At 38.6% G+C, this 21,179-nt stretch overlaps 1 protein-coding gene across 8 annotated transcripts in view; it reads left to right on the top strand.

The window, feature by feature from the left end:
* Nucleotides 1-21,179, top strand: part of FREM1 (FRAS1 related extracellular matrix 1) — a 63,067-nt gene that overhangs the window by 23,936 nt on the left and 17,952 nt on the right. For 6 of the 8 annotated variants that reach the window (XM_038124966.1, XM_038124968.1, XM_038124969.1 and 3 more), the window contains 13 exons: nucleotides 148-241; nucleotides 627-879; nucleotides 2,593-2,790; nucleotides 4,002-4,187; nucleotides 5,177-5,373; nucleotides 6,157-6,385; nucleotides 7,965-8,109; nucleotides 10,405-10,546; nucleotides 11,979-12,174; nucleotides 12,916-13,180; nucleotides 18,285-18,699; nucleotides 19,825-20,026; nucleotides 20,511-20,655. In XM_038124966.1, the coding sequence (XP_037980894.1) occupies nucleotides 148-241; nucleotides 627-879; nucleotides 2,593-2,790; nucleotides 4,002-4,187; nucleotides 5,177-5,373; nucleotides 6,157-6,385; nucleotides 7,965-8,109; nucleotides 10,405-10,546; nucleotides 11,979-12,174; nucleotides 12,916-13,180; nucleotides 18,285-18,699; nucleotides 19,825-20,026; nucleotides 20,511-20,655 (2,667 nt within the window). Of the gene's footprint in view, nucleotides 1-147; nucleotides 242-626; nucleotides 880-2,592; nucleotides 2,791-4,001; nucleotides 4,188-5,176; nucleotides 5,374-6,156; nucleotides 6,386-7,964; nucleotides 8,110-10,404; nucleotides 10,547-11,978; nucleotides 12,175-12,915; nucleotides 13,181-18,231; nucleotides 18,748-19,824; nucleotides 20,027-20,510; nucleotides 20,656-21,179 lie in introns of those variants that run through there. The other 2 variants (XM_038124973.1, XM_038124974.1) reach the window with 2 other exon arrangements.

Raw genomic sequence — 21,179 nt, forward strand, 5'->3', positions numbered from 1 at the left:
TCAGAATCAGCAGTGCTAGGTGTACACCCTTACACAGGAAGCAGCTTTTTATACTGGGAGGGATACGCATTGTAAGGCATGACCAGAAAGCATGGATTCTTTTTATCTGCGAAAAATTTGTGTAGCTCTTCAATATTTTTTCCACAGATATCGTCATGATGGCTCTGAGACTCTCACTGATGATGTTTTCTTTGCAGCCACAGATGGCATCCATTTTGTAGAGTTCATCCTGCAGGTCAAGGTCAGTGTGTTGCGTGTTTCTGAGAGCAATTGTCTGTGTGGAGGCAAATGGTTCAAAGCTTGACTTATGAAAGTCCTTGCATTACCTTGGAGACTGGAAGATAATGGATTGTTAGGCTTCCATTTCAACCCTTTGTTTCAGGTTTATGCGGCAAATTTAAGAGGAGCTTAGACTTAGACTTTGTACTTAAACTATAATTATCTAGTTTGGTTTACTTAGGTCTTTTATTCTTAATTCAGATGGTTTCTTTTTGCTCATAGAGAAAGCTCAGTGTACTCTGACAGTGGCATTGAACTGTTAGTTTGAGCTGCAAAGAAGTGTACTGAAACAACTGGCTTCCACTGAAATGGACAGTAAGAAAATCTTAAATTATTTTTCTGATTAGGTGTTGCCTGTGAATGATGAACTACCTGTTATGCAAACAGGCCTTGTTCCTGTGCTCCACTGCCTGGAGGGTGAAGAAGTAGTCCTCTCCTCAGAGTACATTTACGCCACAGATCTGGACAGCGATGACATGGAACTGATGTTCATGCTGGCCCGCAAGCCCCACCACGGGATAGTGAGGAAAGCTGGCATTGCCGTGGATCGTTTCTCCCAAGCTGATGTCATTGCTGGTTCAGTCACCTACAAGCACACTAGTAAGTGAGATAAGGACAGATTAGAATAAAAGGCGGTCAGACAAGCATTAGTAAAAAATATCTTAACCTGAATTCCTGCCTCTGCAGAATTCCAGTAGGATCTTCTTAGAAACCATGTGTTGTGACTAGGGAAAAAAAAAAACCAACCTGGCTTTAAAAAAGAGTTGTCTGATAGACAACTACCAAATGTTTTAATATGTTCTCCAAGTCCCTGCTTGAAGTGAAAATTGTATTCGAACAAGTATATGCAAGCATCATAACCCAGGAGGAACTCTTTTGCTATTGCTGACAAAATATCTTGGGCTTTTTTGACAAAATTATTATTAAGTACAAACTAGAGTATTTTGATGTGTTTTATGACAGTAAAAAACCCCATTTTTACTTCTTTCTTGCCTCTCCAATCTAGAAAGCTATCTACTTTGGACAGCTCATAGTGTTTCCATCCCACAAGATAAAGGAAGTTCTGACTTTCTTAATGAGAAACAAAATGTTTAAAAGGCTTTATTTTGTGGTTTTATTGTTAGTATTTTTTTAAATTACTGGCAGAATCAAGGGCTGGTTAACTCCCTTCTTAAATTTATCCTTTCATTGGGATTAAAGAGGTTCTCTTTCTACATCTCTGAATAACAGCTTTAGCAGGTTTTTTGCCCCCAAAACATTCTGGTTTCATGTTTAATTATTCTGTAATTCTCTGTTAGCATGGAGAATAGATGTGATATTTTCAAGCTTGGCACTGTCTAAAATGAACAGCTGGTATTTGAAAAGGAAGTACTTAATTGTGGCCACCAACAACAAACTTTTCTTCTGCATTCTAAAGATATCACAAACTGTATTTCAATGACAATATTTTACAGGGACAATGAAGTTTTACTTTCAAGGGTGTAGCATTTGTGGTTTTCATTTCCAAATTTCTAACATTAAATATGCTGTCAGTAGGTATCACGAGAAGTCTGGGAGTCCCTTTCCTTTTCAGGCTGCTTATTAATGATTTCTTGCAGCAATGCAAGACACAGGCTGCCAGAAGTGCTGACAGCTGGAATACTCTGAGCCCACAGATGCTTCTTGCAAGGGGTGGCAGTTCCCAGTCCTGTATCAACCCACATTTTAAATGTGATTGCATATAGGCATAATATACAGTACAGTAATAAAGTACAGCAATAAAGTACAGCCCTTGTTATAGTCCATTTTGTAAGGATAAGAAGCATATAAGAATACATGCATTACTTGCTGTATTAAAAAAGTTTTCTTTTGAAAGAGCATGGATATTACCATTTGTCATAGAGGAACACATAAATAAAAGAAAGATTTTGCTAAGATTCCTTGAGAAGGAGTGCAGAAAAAATACTTTTCCGACACAGTGTAAATTTTGTACATACATTAGTGCACAAAGAAACTTGAGGACTATTAGCTGTTTTATTACAATGCAAGATAATATCATAACATTACAATTATAAATTATAATTATTATTACAATACTAAGACTCTTTTCTACACCCTCTTTTATATCATAGAAGTGAGCTGGTTAAAATTAATTATCAACAACAAACCAAAACTCTAATCAAGCAGCACCCCACGAGTCAGAATTAAGAATTCCAGTAATTTTGCTGCTGCTTTCTTTTTCTTCTGACTTGATATTAAAGACTGTCTTTGCAGGATAAAAATTAGTCTTCATGCAGTTTCGGTAAATAATTTCTTCTAAATATTTTTTCCCAGGTGGTGAGATTGGCCTGACTCCTTGCTTTGAGATCTTAACCTTGATTGTCTCTGATGGTGAGGCTGGCCTAGATGTGAAAGACTGCTGTTATGATGGACCTCCTTCTCCTCCAGTTTCACGCGATGATCCATTTCCTGTCTATGACCTTAACATCACTGTACTTCCAGTGGACAACCAGCCTCCATCAATTGTAACCGGTGAAAGTTTCCTCTCACTATAGCAGTACAAAGTGGGCTACCCAGTACTGGAATGGCCAAAGACTCAAAATGGCTTTTTTTTTGTTTTTTGATTTTTAGCATTAGAAATAGTTAGTTGAGATCAGCATACAAAAGTTTTGTATCAGAATTTTTGTCAATTTTATTTTCATTTCCTTGTAGAGTGCAAACACCCAATCCAGCTGCCAGTGCAAGTATGAGCTTGCTGCTCTTCAGCTGCATGTTTAAATTATGCAGTTAGAGTTGAGAGCGCTCAGATGTGCTCCCCACCATGTCTACATACTGATTGCTGCATATGTAAGCTATATCTAGGTAAAAGTGATACATGTCTTGTCCCTGAATTGAACTCATGGCCCAACAGGTATCAAGTTTATACAAGGCAAAAGCATAAACATAAATAGAGATATTTATTTACCTTTGTGTGTAGAGCGTAAAGCAGAAATTTGGGACAGAATAACTATATTTCATTATTTTAGCAAATAAAGACAAAACCTATACATTAATAGATATGAAGCCACATTTTCACAAGTACTCTTCAGAATCTAAGAAATTCAGTTAAAACGGAAATAGAGTTCATAATGTACATTTAGTCTAACTGCAGCCCATTATGTGAAATTTCCATCAATTTCCTGGGCTTTTTAGTGTGGTCTGTACATACACATTGAAGTATACATATTAAAAGTACGTTTTCTATATGCTTGTGTCTTTCAAGGTCATTTGTTTGTAAGTATCAGATATATGCTATGTATCTCAGAGAAAATTTAAGCATATGTATGAGTAGTTTTTTAATTTGCAGGCGCTCACCCAAGTAATGTTCTGGAAATGAAGCATTGTCCCAGCAGGGAAATTAGGCAGTGATGCATGAAAAATTGCTCATTATGAGCAATTCTTAACAGCTCTCATGTAATTAATGCTCTGACAAACAGAGGTAACAACTGTTTTTGTGCAGCATATAAACCTTAGCTAATAACTTAACCCGCAAAATAATTTCATGATCCCCTTCTTCTCTACTTCTGTGATGGCAAAAGCAGAGATGTTGGTGAAAGCAGAGAAGAAAACATCAATACAAAACCCCTCAGTAGTTCAGTATTTGTTGTATTTCCCCCCTTCATTATTATTTCCATTCTTACTAGCAAAAACAACAGCAAAATCAGCTCATGACCAATAATACTAAACATGTTTTTTGTGCACAGGTGCAAGCTTTGTGGTGGAGGAGGGCTCCTCAGCAGCCCTTACTACCAAACATTTGTTTGCCACTGACCCTGACACCACTGCAGATGACTTAGAGTTTGTGTTGGTTTCTCCTCCCCAGTTTGGTTACATTGAAAACATATTGCCTTCTCCTGGCTTTGAGAAGAGCAACATTGGAATAAGCATAGGTAAGTCTTAACAATTTAGGATAATCAATCAGATTAGATCTGGAGGGCTTGTGGAAAGCTCTGCAGTGGGCTCTGCTGGTGCAGATGCAGGTGTGGGCATTAATACGGGCTTATTGAGGAATGCAGGTGCTGACAAATGAAGAGCAGTGGGACTTTGTGGAGGAGCTTAAAGGGAGACTGAAGCAATGCAAATGTGAAGAATTGGCCCTTGAGGCAAACAAGGCAATCCTTGTTTTATGCATCCAGCTGAGATCTATTAGAAGTCACGATATGAGATGTTAATCCTCTCTCCCTGCCTTCCTCTTCAGTCCCCCATGAAAGACTCCAGTGTCCCTTCACCTCCACATCTGCCAATTAAATGCAGTAGCCTGGGTCTCACACTAGTTTCCAAGGCAAAGTTGCATTAGTGATAGAGGTGGTGTTTGACTTAGACAGTGACTTCCCTTGTTCACTTTCAAACTGGGTGAGGCAGTTTCACCCTCAGCAGAACAGACTGTGACATGCTTTGTAATTCTACCAGCTTTTACCAGCATCTTCAGCTGGAAATCTGTAATCACTGAGTCTTTAAGTTCTCATTTTTGTGGTCTGTCATTTAAAGTGTAATTAGAATAACATAGAATCATTTAGCTTGGAAAAAGCATCAAGTCCAGTGATTAACCTAGCACTATCAAGGAATCTTGGACCTCAGATATTTTCCTACCTGTTATTTGAGTTGGTTTTATGTGAGCTCAATTTTGCAGTCTCAACTGAAAAGTGAGAAGCTTCAGGGTCCCACCTGAAGCAAAATGATGCATTTTTGGGGGGAAAAAGGCTTGTGTCCTGCAGTAACATTTGCAATGTAACTCTTACAGTCAAAAAATGACAAAGAACTTAAAAATTCAAGTTATTTATTGTTTGAAAAAAGACATAGTTTCAATTTTTAAAATCATGGATAAGACTAGAAGGTATGAAAGTATTGTGCTAACTCATTTTCTTTTTAAAATCTGTAGGTTCATTTCAGTTGAAGCACATGAAAGCCATGAATATAAACTATGTTCAAGCCAGACACGTGAGAATGGAGCCAACAGAAGACAAATTTGTACTTTATGTCACTGATGGGCTGCATCGCTCAGCAGAGACTCCATTTTTTGTGCTAATCAGCCCAACCAATGATGAAGTTCCAGAATTCATAGCCAGGAATATTACCGTAAGGAAATAAGCAAAATGCCTGTAATAGAACTACTTTAACCAGAAACCACTCTTCAATATAAATAAGAACATTGTCCTGATACCTGTTCCTCTGCATATTTCCCTTTGTGTAGTTCAGACTGCTTCAGGAAACAGCCCAGTGAATCCTATGTAAACCTAAAAGACAGAACTTCAGTGGGATAGGTGCAGTGCACAGCTTTTGGAAATTTGCATTTAAGTAAAAAAGAAGGGACAAAAATCTTTAAGCAAATATGTGATCTAGAAAGTAGAGAGGTCTTTAGTCTTCTTCTGCATTCCTAAGAGCTTTCACATGTTTAATAGAGTATTTTTTTATATTTCTGGCATAGCTTCTCCCCTCTCTGTAGACTGTTTTTAATATAAATAACTCCATGAGCAGAGTGTAAACTTACTCTAATTGTAAAGTAAAAAGTGGATGTATAAATTTATAGGCATCCACATTTTTTGATACCTTTATATATTAAAAGGCTTTCTCCTTTGTGCATTTCTGGGCACTAGATTTGGCATTGACTTACTTAACGCATTTTCTATTAATTTGGGCAAATATGAACTTCTTATTGCAACTTCTCTCTTCATCACTGTAACCACTTACTTTCTCTGTCTCTTAAACTGGTTGAAATCAGTAGCTGGTTAAAAAGCTACTGGGTAAGGGGTTGATGAATCAAGAGATACACTTGTACACGAAAATACTCATGAAACCATGCTAGAATTCTATTATTTCTTTTTATGTAAAAGAATTGGATGTTTTTTCTTTCATGTTCAGGTTCAAGAAGGGGAGATGAAAGAGCTGGATCTGTCTGTTATCAATGCGGTTGATCTGGATGTGCCTCAAGACCCTCTGGTATTTGGGGTTGTGCAGAGGCCTTCGTACGGGTTCCTTATTAATGGTGTTCACGGCAGTGATGTTCTACACTACAAAGAGTTAATTGACCACAATGACCACAGCCATGGGTTGCTTGTTCATGGCTTTTCCATGGAGCTACTGAGGAATGGTAGGTGCAGAATTCTTCTTCCAGTGGTCTTTCATTATTTTGATGAGGCAAGTGGCACACTAAAGAAATCTTCATCATTTATTTATTCACTTGCCTTATGTTTATTTTCAAGACAACGTTTAGGAATGGAAGTTGTCCTATTTAATTCTATTCTTATTTACTGATTTTAGGAACTGTCTATAAAATCATCCTGAGAGACCTCTGTATCAAAAAGGGTAGTAATATGAGTAGGAAAATCATCTGTCCTGAAAAAAAAAATAAAGGGAATAATGTAACATAATGTAACGTCATCAAATAGATTTGTCAATATTTTACAGCATCTGGAATTGAGAGACTACAAGACTGATTTAAAAACACATTAACTGATCATGGGGTTAAGTATTTCTTCAAATGACCACAGAATTGTAAAACATTTCAGGTTGCAAGGGAACTTTAGGGGTCAATTAGTCCACCTCCCCTGCAGGGAGGTGGGCAGGCACAACTTGCACTGGACCAGGTTTCCTAAAGATGCATTCAACCTGACCCTGAACACTCCTGGTGTTCCACAACCACTCTGGACAAACTGTTCCAGTGTCTCACCACTCTCACTGTAAAACATTTTGTCCTTTTATGTCCAACCTAAACCTACTCCTGCCCCTTGTTATGTCATTACAGGCATTGGTAAAAAGTCTCTATCTCTCCTATAAACCTTCTTTAGACATTGAAGGGCTGCAATATACCATATGTCTAGCAATAAATGTACAAATTGGGACTCCACAGCTTAGCATGAGCAGTCAGCCTGCTCTAAAGCAGCAAATCTGTTTCAAGTACATGTAATGAAAAAGTGTATTTAACAGTGCAAGGAATATGGTGGATCCCTCCCGACTGTGGCTATTTAGTAAAACATAGAATCTATCAGTATAAAGAGGAGCATGATTTCAATACTGTCACTCAAATTCCAGTTCAGCCCTCAAAAACAGAGGAAAGACTTTTGTCTCTTTGCCTGTCTAATATGAACCTCCAGAAATATCAGGGGTCCACCCCAAATTCTTCTGCCTTCCCAAGTCTTGGTTTTGACTTCTTTCTTGGCTTTTTCCTGTTGTTACCCACAATGGTGAGTGAGCCATCTTTGGCCTAGAACTTTTGATTGTCCATGGTCATAGGTACAAGGCCAGCTGTTCTTCCAAAGGCTTCTTCAAAGTTCCCTGAGGATTACTTAAAGCACAGGAAAGTATTGCCTAACAGTTTCATCCTCTCTACGGTTCCCATCAAAGTGATTTGGAATAAGGAGAGGAGAAGAAAAGTACCTTTTTCAGATTGACAGAGACTCCTTTTCTGGAGATTCACGCCTTACTTAGGTCAGTATGTTGCTAGATCACTAATAAGCAGTGGTTCATCAAACTCATCTTCTGATAGCTAAGGCAAGTTTATTGTTACCCTAACATATGGGGAGAGGAGATGCAAGAAAGGTGATCGAAGCAGAGTGAAATGATGAGAGGGATTTTGCAGGCGTCAGATTAAGTTGTTCTTTCCATTTCTCTCACCCATTCTCCCTCTCCCTCTCTTTCTCTTATTTTTTCCCCCTTCCTGCCTCACATAGGAATGAAGCTGATGTACATGCATGACAACTCTGAAAATCTCACTGACAGCTTTAAAATTCAGCTATCAGATGGAAAACATAAAGTCCTCAGAACCATTTCAGTAAAGGTCATTCCAGTTAATGATGAGAAACCAGAGCTGAGCAAGTAAGTCATATGTTCCAGTTCCTGACAGTGGGATGTGTTTAGACAAAATGGTGGTAAAGAGAACAAAACACCTAATCATAGACTCATACCATTGTTAAGGTTGAAAAAGGCTTTCAAGATAATCAAATCCAACCATCAGTCTAGCATCTCACCATGTTTACCATTAAACCATGTCTTTGGTGTCTGATACAAAGAGGAAACCATAACAAGCATCAGACTAATGTCAGTAAAAATGTTTCTATATAGGTCTCTTTCTAGCAGCCTGTTTAACAAAAAAAATTACTGAAAGGAGGGCTTTAGTGTTGCTTAGTGTTGTTCTACCTCAGGCAAATAGAGGAAAAATAAAAGTGTGTGGGAAAAATTTTCTTTGTTTCTTTCATAAGTTGCTTCAAGGTGTTTGCCAGTTGTACTTCTGCTGAACACTGACCACCATAGTACTGCTTTTCTCTTCCCTAAGACAAAGACCTGTCTAAAACACCTCTCTGAAAGCAGCTCTGGATTTTGGAATGAGAGGATCCACAAGACTGAAGCAGGGGAAGGGCTTTCCAATTATAATTCTCCTCTTTTATATTCTAAAACTCTTTTCTCTGCCATAATTCAACTGCTGAAAAAGTACACACTAACTTCCCTTACACTTCAAAGCTAGGAGTCATAAATTAATTAGACACGATCAGAAATTGCCTGACAGACCATTTATAGATAGGCAGCTGGCTGCAAGAGACCCAAACCTCCTGGGCATTTTAAAAAGGAGCTCATACCTTGGGGATCTCCAACTGATGACTTGTCACAGAGCATCAGGACCTCCATACTTGTGACTGCTTTCCAGCCCTAGCCTGACAGACAGGAAGATAAGAATCCAAAGGTTTTGTGGGTATAGCTCTGAACCTCTAAAGTTTGCATTTCGGACTCACAACTTCCACTAAGGAGGGAATTTCTCGTCTGTCAGGGTATTTGGCCTACTTTCAGATCAGAGTTACTATTATTTTTTTACCAGGTAGAGCTTCCTGCAATAACAAATGTCAGTTTCTTAGTTAAAAGATTTTCAATGACCACATAATGCTAACATGACAGAATGACAATTTTCAGTTAGAATAAAAAGTTTAATTTATGTGTGCATATATAATGTAAGATAATTACTGATAATTGCCTATTTGTTCCTCACATGCTATAGCTTGATCTGCCATTTTCAACCCCCTCTCTGTGAAAGAAGAAGATGAAGTGCAAGAAGTCAAGTGTTTTTAGCCTTGCCCAGCTAGATCCAGAAACTGTGGCTTCCTTGTCTGGCAATATTAGGTCTCACCACTTGCCATTCCTGTGGTGAACATAGATTGAGACATTTCCTCCCAAATCAGCTATTCCTTTATAAGAAGTTACTGCCTCTTGCTTGTTACCCCTCCACTTAGATGAGATGTGCTGCCAGTATTTAAGCAGTAGTGCTTTAAGAAAATGTTCAGCTTGGCACTGAGGTGATTTATCTGCCACATTCAGTCACTGCATCTTCACTGTAAGGTACAGAGTTCCTTATGCTAGTGCAGTTTTACAGCTGAATATTGGGCAGTACTTGAAAGCTTTTCTTAACCTTTTGATCCTGGGGCACTTTCCACTCCAGGGATTTTCAGCACTCATCTCCATTAGTTATGGTCAATAGACTGAAGAACTTGTGATGGGATGTTTTTGGCTGGGAAACAGTGCCTCTTATTAAGAGTGATTGCCAAAACCTCAATCTGTCACCTCTTGGATTGCATCCTGTAGCAGAGAGTGCCCTTGGGGAATGTAAAGCCTTTACACATTCCTCTTGAGAGCTTCTTCCCAAAATGAGATGTGGGTGCTAGAAGGAGCATAGAGAAGAAGCCAGTTAGATATGGTTGTGTCTCCTACAGATAAAGGTGAGCCTTGAAGACTAGTTTGAAAGGCAGTAATTTCCTAAATAAACAGTCAGTTCATTAGAGCTAGTATTGCTGCGCTCTATATTAGCAGTAATAATGCAATCTACTAGTTTACATTGTCTTATTCCTATTAATTACATCAAGGTAAGCAGAATAGGGTACAGGAGAATAAGAGACATGTTAAATCAGTTTGTTTTAGGTATCTTTGTTGTTTGTTACCACTATAAGGAGAAGCTTGTCTGCACTGCATGCTTTTTTTACTCTTTTAAACTGAAATAGGCACCCTTCTTCTATTCTCTCTGAAATTGTCATTTCTGTCAGCATTTGATTAATCCATATTTCTGGCAGAGAAATTACATGTTGAAAAGGTTCCTTTATTGCATCAATACATGACTTTTAATTTTTTCAGGAAGAACGATATGGAGGTGAACATAGGTGAAACTCATATAATTTCTAGTGCTGTTCTGTCAGCAGAAGATAAAGATACCCCCAGGGAGAGAATTTACTACGTGTTTGAAAGACTTCCAGAAAATGGTCAGCTTCAGCTCAAGGTTAGTCTTTGTACTTCAACAAAAAGCAGGCATGCAAACAACTCTCTCTTTTTAGGGCAAAATGAAGTTCATTTTCCTCTTCTCCCAAATGCCTGTCATGTTTTGAAGTAGTCTGCTTGGCCAGTTTAGTTGTTGAAGGAGCAACAACAATGATACTGTCCCAGAGGCTTTGGCACTAAAACCCAGATCCTGAACAGGAGATGATGGAAGGTAAAAACATGGCAGATCATTTGAGGTGAAAACTGGGAGAGATTCTGGGATAATAATTCCACAAAGGGGGAAAATCAAGCTGGGGGGAATGGGGGAAAGTCCTTGGTTAAAAAAAAAAACCAAACAACTCTTACTTCATTTACTTCAGGGTTCAGAAAGCATGGAAGGAGTTGCGTGTTAAAGACTGAGTAATACCTCATCAACTAGAAGAAAAGCACAGGGGAAAAGAAGGGAAAAGGAAGATAATAGAAAGGATGTGTCAAGAGGAATCATAAAAATTAAGATTAGAAATGGAAAGCAAAATGATAATCTGTTGACCTAAAATAAGAAAAAGGAACAAAGACAGAAAAAAATTGCCCTTTTAAATAGTGTGCATATGTGATAGAAATAAAATTCGGTTTCTAAATCTTGTGAACTTGGAAAGCATTCTGATGCTGGATCTCAACATCAATCTGTGGATCACATGAGACTTTTGAATTAAGTCTGAGGCAAGAGACAGCTGCTGATGGAGTCTTGTCAGTTTGAATATATACAGTACATATATATCTTAGCTCCCTGTCCTCAATAACCTTTGCTCTAAATCTAGTGATGCTGTTAACTGCCGCTAAATGTCAACTTCTTGTATCAGTTCAATTTAGGCTACTAGGAAAGGCAAGAAATTTTATGATGTAAGTCAGGGGGTTTTTTGGTCTTGTTTTGTTTTGGTTTGGTTTTGGTTTTTTGTTTTGTTTTGTGTTTTTTTGTTTGATTGTTTTTTTGTTGGGTTTTTTTTTTTGTTTGTTTTTTTGGTTTTTCTTTTTGCAGCTGAGGACCTCTGGGGCTTAAAATTTCTTTGCTTCCCTGAAGTTACTTCTGATACTGTTTTTGCTCTAATTTAAGATACAACCAAGAGCAGAATTGTGAAATTAATAAATAGAAAACATTAGCTGGGTCAGGAATTGTTTAATTTTCATCTTGTTGTCTGACTGAGAAGTGTGCAGAAAATGATTTCCTAGAGTAAAATGGCTAAACTCCATATTACTCTATTTTATTAATGATCATTGTATCTTCTCCAGCCTTATATTTGATGGAAAAAAAACTCCAGTTATTTGCTGCCCTTCTAAACATACTATGAGAAAAGAGCCTATAGAAAGAAGCCAGGTAGCTGCTACGAAGAAACACAATTAAGTTAGAAGGATGCATGGGTGATTATCAGTTAATGGAGGATGCTTGTGCTTTCTAGGTAGGACAAGGGTGGGTAACTCTCCTAACTGGAATGAAGTGCACTCAGGAAGAGCTGGATATGAACCTTGTGAGATATGTCCACACAGGAACTGTGGGGTCCAAGAAAAAAGACAGCTTCACATTTTACCTCTGGGATGGGTACAACAGATCCCCAGCTGTGGACTTCTTCATAAATATCAAGGACTTGGAAAAGGGTAAAGATCTACTAAACTTGATGTTTTACAGTACCTGTTTCTGAAGCCAAGATATTTGAGTATGTGTCCTTTTCCTTTCCTTAGCACTATATAGGCCCTGACAAGAGGTCCCTGCAGATCCTATAAATTTAACTTCTTGGATTTCACTGTTGGCCAGGTCCTGGGATTTAAAAAGGCTCTGTTGAATACAATGTGTTGCACCTTGCCTCCCAGGACACTCAGCTGCTTTCCAAATAGAGCTAAAAATATCTTTCTGAAACTAGCTTTGTGTCTGAGTAAATGAGCTCAGAAAAATGGCTAGAATATAAAAAGGTAGGCAAAAGACTGTTCAGAAACATCATCATCAAACAGCTCTATCTTCCAGGTTATTCTACAGTCTTACGGTTTCTCTTTTTTTATTACCTCTCCATTAGAAACACAAAAGTTTACTTGACGCTGCTAAGATTGGAAGATGTGTCAAAAGAGGCTGTGGTCTCTTCATCCTTGGCCTCAAAAGGGTAATAGTTTTCAGGTTCCAAGAGGATAAAGCCCCAAGCAATGTGGCTATGGATGATCTCATGGTTGACCCTGCTTTGAGCAGAAGATCAGAATAAAGATATCCTGAAGTCCCTTCCCTGCTGAATTTCTCTATAAAGTCTTATAGTTTTTCTACCAGAGACGGCTTTCCTAAACAATGCCTAAAAAAGAAGAGATCATCTAGTTCAATAAGACTATTTTAGTGTTGTTTTGTCTATTCTGCAGGAGACATTGCTGTTTTTACAAAACTCCTTAGAGTGTCAAAAGGAGATCACAGCTACATTACAACTGATGTCCTTCTTGCATTGGATGGTACTGACAAGCCAGAGGAGCTCCTTTATGTGATAACCTCCCCGCCCCAGTATGGACAAATAGAGTATGTCAGCTATCCTGGCATCCCCATTACGAGCTTCAGTCAAATGGATGTAGCACGACAGATTGTCTGCTATGTTCACAAAGCCAAGGCAGTTGTTCAAGAAGATACATTCAGGTAAGGGGTAGTACCCCACCCCCCAAGCTCTTCCCCTTGAATTTTTGAGGTATTTAAAAAACCTGCACATGCAACACACAAAAAAACCACCCAAAAAACCCCCAAAATAATTTATTAAAGAGTTGGAGGATGTATGTGAATTCACAATGTTTATATAGCACATCTATTTCTATTGCAATAAATATAGTTGGGAATGCTTTGGTAATAAATGCATTTTCTCATTGACTATGAAAACATAATCAGAGACACATTTACTCGATACTGGCTTCAACATTATTGTAGCAGCCAGACATACACAGCTGTTAAGATTTAAGCAAGAGACAAGGACTGGGAACATACTTGGTGGAATTTTCCTTTGGTTTCTTGCTACAGCTGGATGTGGTAAAGCTGGTCCATTCAAGTATTAAATAACAGCTTTCTTATCTGTTATAATTTATCATATTAATTCGATTATGGTTTTTTGAATCCCTAAGTATTCTGGAATATAATGAAAACTGGCCCACTTAATCTATTTTGACGCTACCATTGACACGCTATTTTGACACTCAGAAATTCATGTAGACACTTGAAATTTTGAGATAAATCCATAGGTTTACCTACATGCCCAGTTCAGCAGCCTAATGATAATTATTTTCACCTGTTTCTGAAATTTTCCACTTAGAACAGTTTATACTAGGTGCATTCATTTTTTTCGTAAATGAACCTCTCTTGGTTATAAAGTAGAATGATGCAATGAATTATCATCAGATAAAGAGTAGATGTACTGTGGACAGTTTGGTTAAAAAGGTCAAAATCAGGGAAAAGAAAAAGCTCAAAAATAAAGAAAATGTTTCTAAAAGAAGAATGCTTAATCTTTGCTAATATTGGTAATTTTCTCTGAAAACAGCTTTTGACAGAAGATGGACTTACTGTAAAATTCAAAATAAAGAACCTAATATTTTTCATTTGTCACTAAGAAAAATTAAAGAGTTGGCTCCTAAGAGCTGCAATTCAGAAAAGACCCATTTTTACACTCTCCTAGAATAGACTTCTGATCTGAATGCCTTTTTTTGTGAGGCATGATGAAGTTCAAGAACATGTTGCACCATCCAGTTTGAGAAGTTTTTCACAGGCAAGACAAGCAAGTGGGGCCTGGAGATATTACATAAATCTCCCTATGATACTGGATCAGGTAGCACTGTCCAGAGCTAACCCAAAAGTAATTCTGAAACTTTCCTCAAATGAAACATTTTTAACCATCCCTTCCACTGCATTCAGTATTGTGGAAATTCTAGTTAGGAGATTTGTTAGGAGATTTGTACTCACTACAGAAAAAGTGAGCAAATATTCCCTGGTTTTATGTTTCTTAATTGTGAAACATGTTCACCAGAATTCTAGAATTAGATTATTCAAGTGAGGTTGCAGTCATGGAAGCCCTAGTTTAGGCAGTGTAGTATAGTGGCTTGTGTCAGTATCACTCCCATATCACACAGATCAAACAACTCTAGGCAAATTGCAAATGTGGATAAACCCAATGTTTTCTGTTTAGGCCAATGGCTAAGAAACAAACCAGAAAGGCAGTCTTATTAAAGTGAGGTTATGATGCTTTAATAAATATTGATATTTTATAACTATTTTAATCCCAATGATAAAGTTCCTTGATGTTATAATTTGGAAAATGATTTGGTTTTATGTAGACATATAAATATTCTGGCGGAACAGTATTATTATTTCAACAAGAAATTAATTATATGGGTAATTGTGGGAAGAGGAGGCATTAACTGACCAGATTTTTACTTCCCACTAAAGTACTTCCTTCAGACATAAATTTACCTGTATTGTTTGGTGCTGTTGGCCTGGAAGAAAGATTTGGCAGTGCTTGTTTGGACAGATGACTTCAAGTGATTAGCAACCTGACATCAGATGCTGGCAGCAGAATGCTAAAAGAACATGCTAATGTCCTCCATTTTGACATGCTGTCTCGATTTTGTAATGAGTTGGCACTATTTATGATTCCATTTTTATCTTTTAAATGCCATGACAGATGGTAGGTCCTGTAGCCAATTCCATTGCCATCAAACTGCAGAAAGCATGAAATGTTGGTAGTTGTGAAATCAAACCATGCAACATGTCCTCCAAACTTTGCCTGGGAATTGTATCCTAAATTTTATCAGAGTGAGAATACTGGCTGCTCTCCATTCCTGAGGAAATTACAAAGCAGATATAAACTAGAAATAAACAAATAACCAAAATATCCCAAAGTGCAGCAGGACATCTTGGACACAGGCAGTTTCATCACCTGTGAAACTGAGCAGTGAATGAAATTCATGGTAAATTTCAGTCTGATGTATCCATGCAGGACCTTTGTTCCTATCTGGAATTCTGAAGAAGGCTGGATGAATATTCAGATTAATGAACTGAATTATCTAAGTCTTTCACTAAATATTATTTGAGACATCATCCAAATGTTTTTACACCATTGAAAGAATGAGAGAAAATTCACTTCTGCTGCAATGCTCCAGGAGTTTTGAGAGAGGGTTACGGTCTTGACTGAAAGTGCTTTACCTTTTTTTCTCCTAACACAGTATTTATCATCATTATTCTAGTTCTCTATTTGATTTCAGATAGTTTACAAATAGCACAACCCTTTTACCATTGGCACAATATCATTAGGTCAGTGTAGGCAGATGTCTCTAGGTTCCCAGCTGGGAATACCATCCTCAGTAAACATATTTCAAACTGCTACATAGTCCCTGGTCTGCCTATGCTCATTCCCATCTGTTTCAAGGCACAGTGCCAGTTTACAAGTGATCAAGCTCTAATCATCCAGTGCTGGTGAAGGCAATGAGGAGTTTTAGATGGACAGTCTGTGTGACCCAGTAAGCTGCTCCATGACCTACTGAAAGTCACTCACATTCAAGTCACGCAGCAGTATTCTAGGTATTGACACTGTAATTTTAAAAGGTCTTCAGTCAAGAGACCAAGGGGAAACAGTTAATCAACTAAAAGTCAACCACTCCCCATTTCAGTTAAGTATGGTAGAAGAGAGTTACATGCAAAGCAGTCAGCTAGGCTGGCCCTCATACTGTCTGAAACAACTGTCTCACTCTAGTAGAGATAAATTTCTTTGCACACTAGACTCTGCTATGACTCAGGCAAAACCTGTGTCAAAACCACCTCACAAAATGTTTTTGTATGTACTGTGCAGCATAACCACTGAAATTTATGTAGAAAGACAGGTAACTCATACATGGTATAAGTTGATGGGACACGAAGGATTGTGAAACATTTTCAGAGCAATTTTTAGTTTCATATACCCTCAAAAGTTTTTGTTGCAGGCATGAAAATGTTCAATGTAATTATTTTCAGAAGAAAATACATAAATAATGATCTTGCCCATGAAATCGAAGATGAATTTTAAAGGCTAAAAGATTGGTTTTCTACTTATTTTTCTCCACAACTAAATTTAACAATAAATTTCTGCAGACCATGCTGTCACATTCTGCAGACATGCCATGTCACACATGTATGGCCAAAGCCCATACCCAGCTGGTAGGCTTCTGTCATGGTTTAACTGCAGCCAGCAGCTAAGCATCAAGCAGCTGCTTGCTCCCTCCCCACCTGGTAGGACTGGGGAGAGAATTGGAAAGGTGAAAGAAAAAAAAATCATGGGTTGAGATAAAGACAGTTTAATAGGTAAATTGAAAACTGTGCACACAAGCAAAGCAAAAAAAAAAAAAAAAAGAATTTATTCACTGCTTCCTGTGGGCAGGCAGGTGGTTCAGCCATCCCCAGGAAAGCAGAATTCCATCATGCACAACAGTGACTTGGGAAGATAAATGTCACCACTCCAAATGTCTCCTCCTCCCTCCTTCTTCTTCCCTCAGCTCTATACACTGAGCATGCCACTAGATTGTCTGGGATATCCTTTGGGTCAGCTGGGGTCAGCTGTCCTGGCTGTGCCCCCTCCCAACTCCTTATGCACTCCCAGCCCAATCACTGGCTGTGCAGTGTGAGAGGCAGAAAAAGCCTTGTTGCTGTATAAACACTGCTCAGCAGTAACCAAATCACCCTTTTGTTATCAACACTATTTAACTATATTTAGCACAAATCAAAACCACAGCTCCATACAAGTGACTATGAAGAAAATTAACTCTACCCCAGTCAAAACCAGCAGAGCTTCCAACAGATTTTCTCTATAGCCTTGGGCACCTTTCTCTTCATTTTGAAAGGAAAACTATCTGTAGTGAGTAATCAAATCTTTAGTGTATCTAAAGAAACATCATTACTTGAGAGAGAACTACAAGAAACTATGGGCTATTGATAGACATTCCCAGCATGGAAGAAGAACTGTGCAGATACAACCATTTGATAAATTTATGCTATGGATATTTATGTTATTAACATTATCCCATCAATTTGTACAGTTCTGCCCAATATCTTAGCATTTCAGTGAAACTTGACTTTTGTAAAGAAAAATAAATCATATTCCACAGAATAGATGAAAATTTAAACATACAGTCAGTGCCTAAACAAACCCATGAAGTGAGATAAGACTGAATCTTTCTCCAGTTTGGTTTTTCTGATAGCTTAGGGGGCATTGGGTAGAAAAGATTTGTAACAGTGAACAGAAAGAAACCCAAACTAAACCAAACCAGGTAGGTCATGCACTTCACATACCTCTTTCTGTAAGCTGTAGGTGCTATTACCAGGTAATCAAGTGAAGATAAATTTTAAGGATGTGTAAAATATGTACACCAGAAGCTACAATATGCTCCCCAGGCAGCCTTTCCTTTTAGACCTGTTCTACCTGTATCTCAGCTAAAAGCTGAGATCAGCTCCATTATGACTTCATAGGCCTTGATCTTCAAGGCCTTTCCTCTGGCATCTGCTCAATCCCTGTCAGTGCATTGTAACTCCTGTCATATACCTGGCTGTCTGCTTTCATGTTTTCAAATCTTACATCCACTCCACTCAGTGTCTGGGTTTGTGCTCCACCCAGCTCTTCTACTTTTGCAGTATCAACACAGGCAAGTCCTGTAGTAAAGGTCTGCATTATCATTTCATTTCAGTACATGGTGAATCAAGAACAGATGCTGAAGACTGCCTTGCCTCTCTTTACCAGATTCATCATCAGCAACGGACTGAGGACTAATCATGGAACATTCAAGATTGCCTTGGAGGCAGCTGACCAGGCTTTGCCCACTCTGTCTAGGAACATGGGATTAAGATTAACTGAAGGAGCTATGGCACTTCTTACTCCTGATGTACTGCAGCTTTCAGACCCAGATACTGGAAAAGAAAACCTTACCTTCCTCTTGTCTCAGCTCCCCCAGTATGGTCATCTCTATTATAATGGGGCTGTGCTACTGCAGTACAATTTCACACAGCAAGATGTGGACAACAGGGACATTGCGTACAAGCACCGAGGTGGGAATTCCCAGATTGACAGATTTACATTTGTTGCCTCAGATAGGACTAACCAAGGCTTCATCGTGAATGGGAGGGTGCAGAGCGAGCCAGTGACGTTCACCATTCAGGCAAGTGTGACCACAGACCTACTTAAGAGAGATAAATAGTATGATAAGGTAAAAATTGTAGCAGTTTTGATGACAGCTGGTACTTGCTGCAGTCTCTGATTTAACAGTGCAGCTTGTATGTTTGCTTTCTGTCTTCCGTGAATAGTTAACCTGGGGAACTAACTACTTGCCAAAATACATAAAGATAAGCAAGTAAATACTTATATACTTAGTACTTGCATGCTAAAAATTTTACATATGAATCTCCACTATGGGAAGGATAGAACTTTCTCCTGCTCTGCTTTCCCACTTGGTGGCTGACCCTGTGATTTGCACATATAGGGGCGTTAGTATGACTGCTGATCTTCATGCCACAGAAATCTTGAATTACAGCCACTTTGCTTCCCCACCTAGACTTCCTGTCCTTTCTGAGAGTCTCTGCAAGATGCCTGCTCTGATTCTTCTTTCTTTGCTAGAATCTTGTTGTTCACTTCCCGTTTCCCCTGTTTTCAAGTACTTCATACTTCATCACAGGCTCAGATTTGTTTGCTGTGATTTTTTGTATCTATCTATGCAGCATGGTTCAGTACACAAAGCATGCCTGGTTGCACTGCATGTCAAAATTCTGTGTTTCAAAACTCTGATACTAATGAAGAGGCTGTTAATATTTCCTGATGACAAACAGTTTCAAGTTATATGATGAGTGAGGAATACTATTTCAGCAGAGGGTGAGATACAGGAACTGCAACAACCATTGTGGACTGCTAGAAGGTTCACCAGAATTTGTGAAAGATGGCATTGTTATTATAAAAAAGAGGTGACAAACTTTTGCTTATCTTTTGCTGTGAAGAAAATTACGTAAAAAATGAGGACTATGGGGAATGTGGGACATCAGGGCAGAGATATATAGAATTTGTGTTACACTCCCCAGAGTACACTATACACCCTGCAACATGTGGCAAGTGATGGGTAATCTAGGCCTGGAAACTTTTCATGTGAAGTACAACTTAACTAGAACTCAGGGGTCTGCAGCAGACAGTGATCAGAAAGTGGCTATTGCCACCCTGACCTGGCTACTGCTCTTTTAGCAAAAGCAGGACAGAGAATATCCTGATGTTATAAAATGAATGTCTAACTTTGATTTAGGTGGATCATTTGGACAAAATAGCACCAAAAATTATTCATCTTCACTGTTTTTCTGATGTGGAACTGCTGAAGAATGGCAATTATGGGATTTATATTACTGCCAGGTCCCTGAGGGCATCTGACCCCAATACAGAAGATGACAAAATAATTTTTAAGATTTTGCGAGGTCCTCATTATGGCTACCTGGAAAATATAACAACAGGTGATTTCTTTTATAATCTCTATATTGGGCCATACAGATATCAAACCCTACCCTGTTAACGTTTGCTCGATAGACAGAATGAAAGTTTCTTAGCAAACTTTAGGCAAAGTTTGACTGTAATAACAAAACTAATACAATTAAACCTGAGTCTTAAGTTTGTTAAGACCTGAGTCTTGCTGTTTGTTAAGATCCTCAAAGAGTTTGAGATACTTTTTAATAGCTGTTGTTGAGAAACTTTTTTACTTCTATCAAGAAAAAAAAAAGATTAATATTGAACTTGGCCTTTTGATAAACAGGCTGCACATAAAGAAATTGGCAGGGGCTTATAATGAACAGAGGTTGCTAAACAGAGGTTTAGCTATAAACCTGCAATTCTTAAAGTTCAGATTCTCAATAAAAAGAAAAGTTGAAAAGAGTCTATATGACCTACATGGTTCTTATTAGCAGGCTTTTGGTTCACCTGCACAAAACTTGTCTTTCCCAGGTGGATTCATTCAGGAAGGATTTAGCCAAAAGGATTTAAACAGCAAAATCATACTTTATGTCATCAACAAATCACGAGAAGTGAATTCAGACAACTTGGAAATTCAAGTGACAGATGCCAGTGGAAACTCTGCAGCACCCCAAAGGTAGCTCCACTCCTTGGTGACACGGGCTGTGCTGCACTGTGCTTGCCACCTCTTGGGGCAAATGAACAGGCGCGCTGGGCTTGAAGCCATGCAGACATGGACATAGTGACAACTCAACCTGCCATTGCTTTTGTTAGAGTAGAGAAGGTTTCTTCTCCTCAAGAAGGTGAACCTTCTTGAGCCTTCTTGAAGCTCAACAAGGGTTGAGCTCCAAGTTGACAAGTGTGTCACAGTTCTCAAGAGCCTTCAGGGCTTCACCAGGAAACATAAAGCATTTAGTGGGGTTGAGAATTTGGAGATCTGAGATGCTGTGTTCTGAAGGATGGGACTACTGCTTCATGAACATGGTCTTGCAGCTGCAGGTCACTCTTACCCTTAGCTGATGGCAGTGCATTTTTCACAAGCTTGAGATTACACTGGAGGGGATGCTCTCAAATGACAAAGCTATGAGCACCATGTTTCTGCAGAAGAGCACTGAAAGAAGGTGGAGAGCACACAGCACCTTCTTCATCACCCACTGCATG

This window comes from Motacilla alba, chromosome Z, assembly GCF_015832195.1.
Source record: "Motacilla alba alba isolate MOTALB_02 chromosome Z, Motacilla_alba_V1.0_pri, whole genome shotgun sequence".
NCBI lineage: Eukaryota > Metazoa > Chordata > Aves > Passeriformes > Motacillidae > Motacilla > Motacilla alba.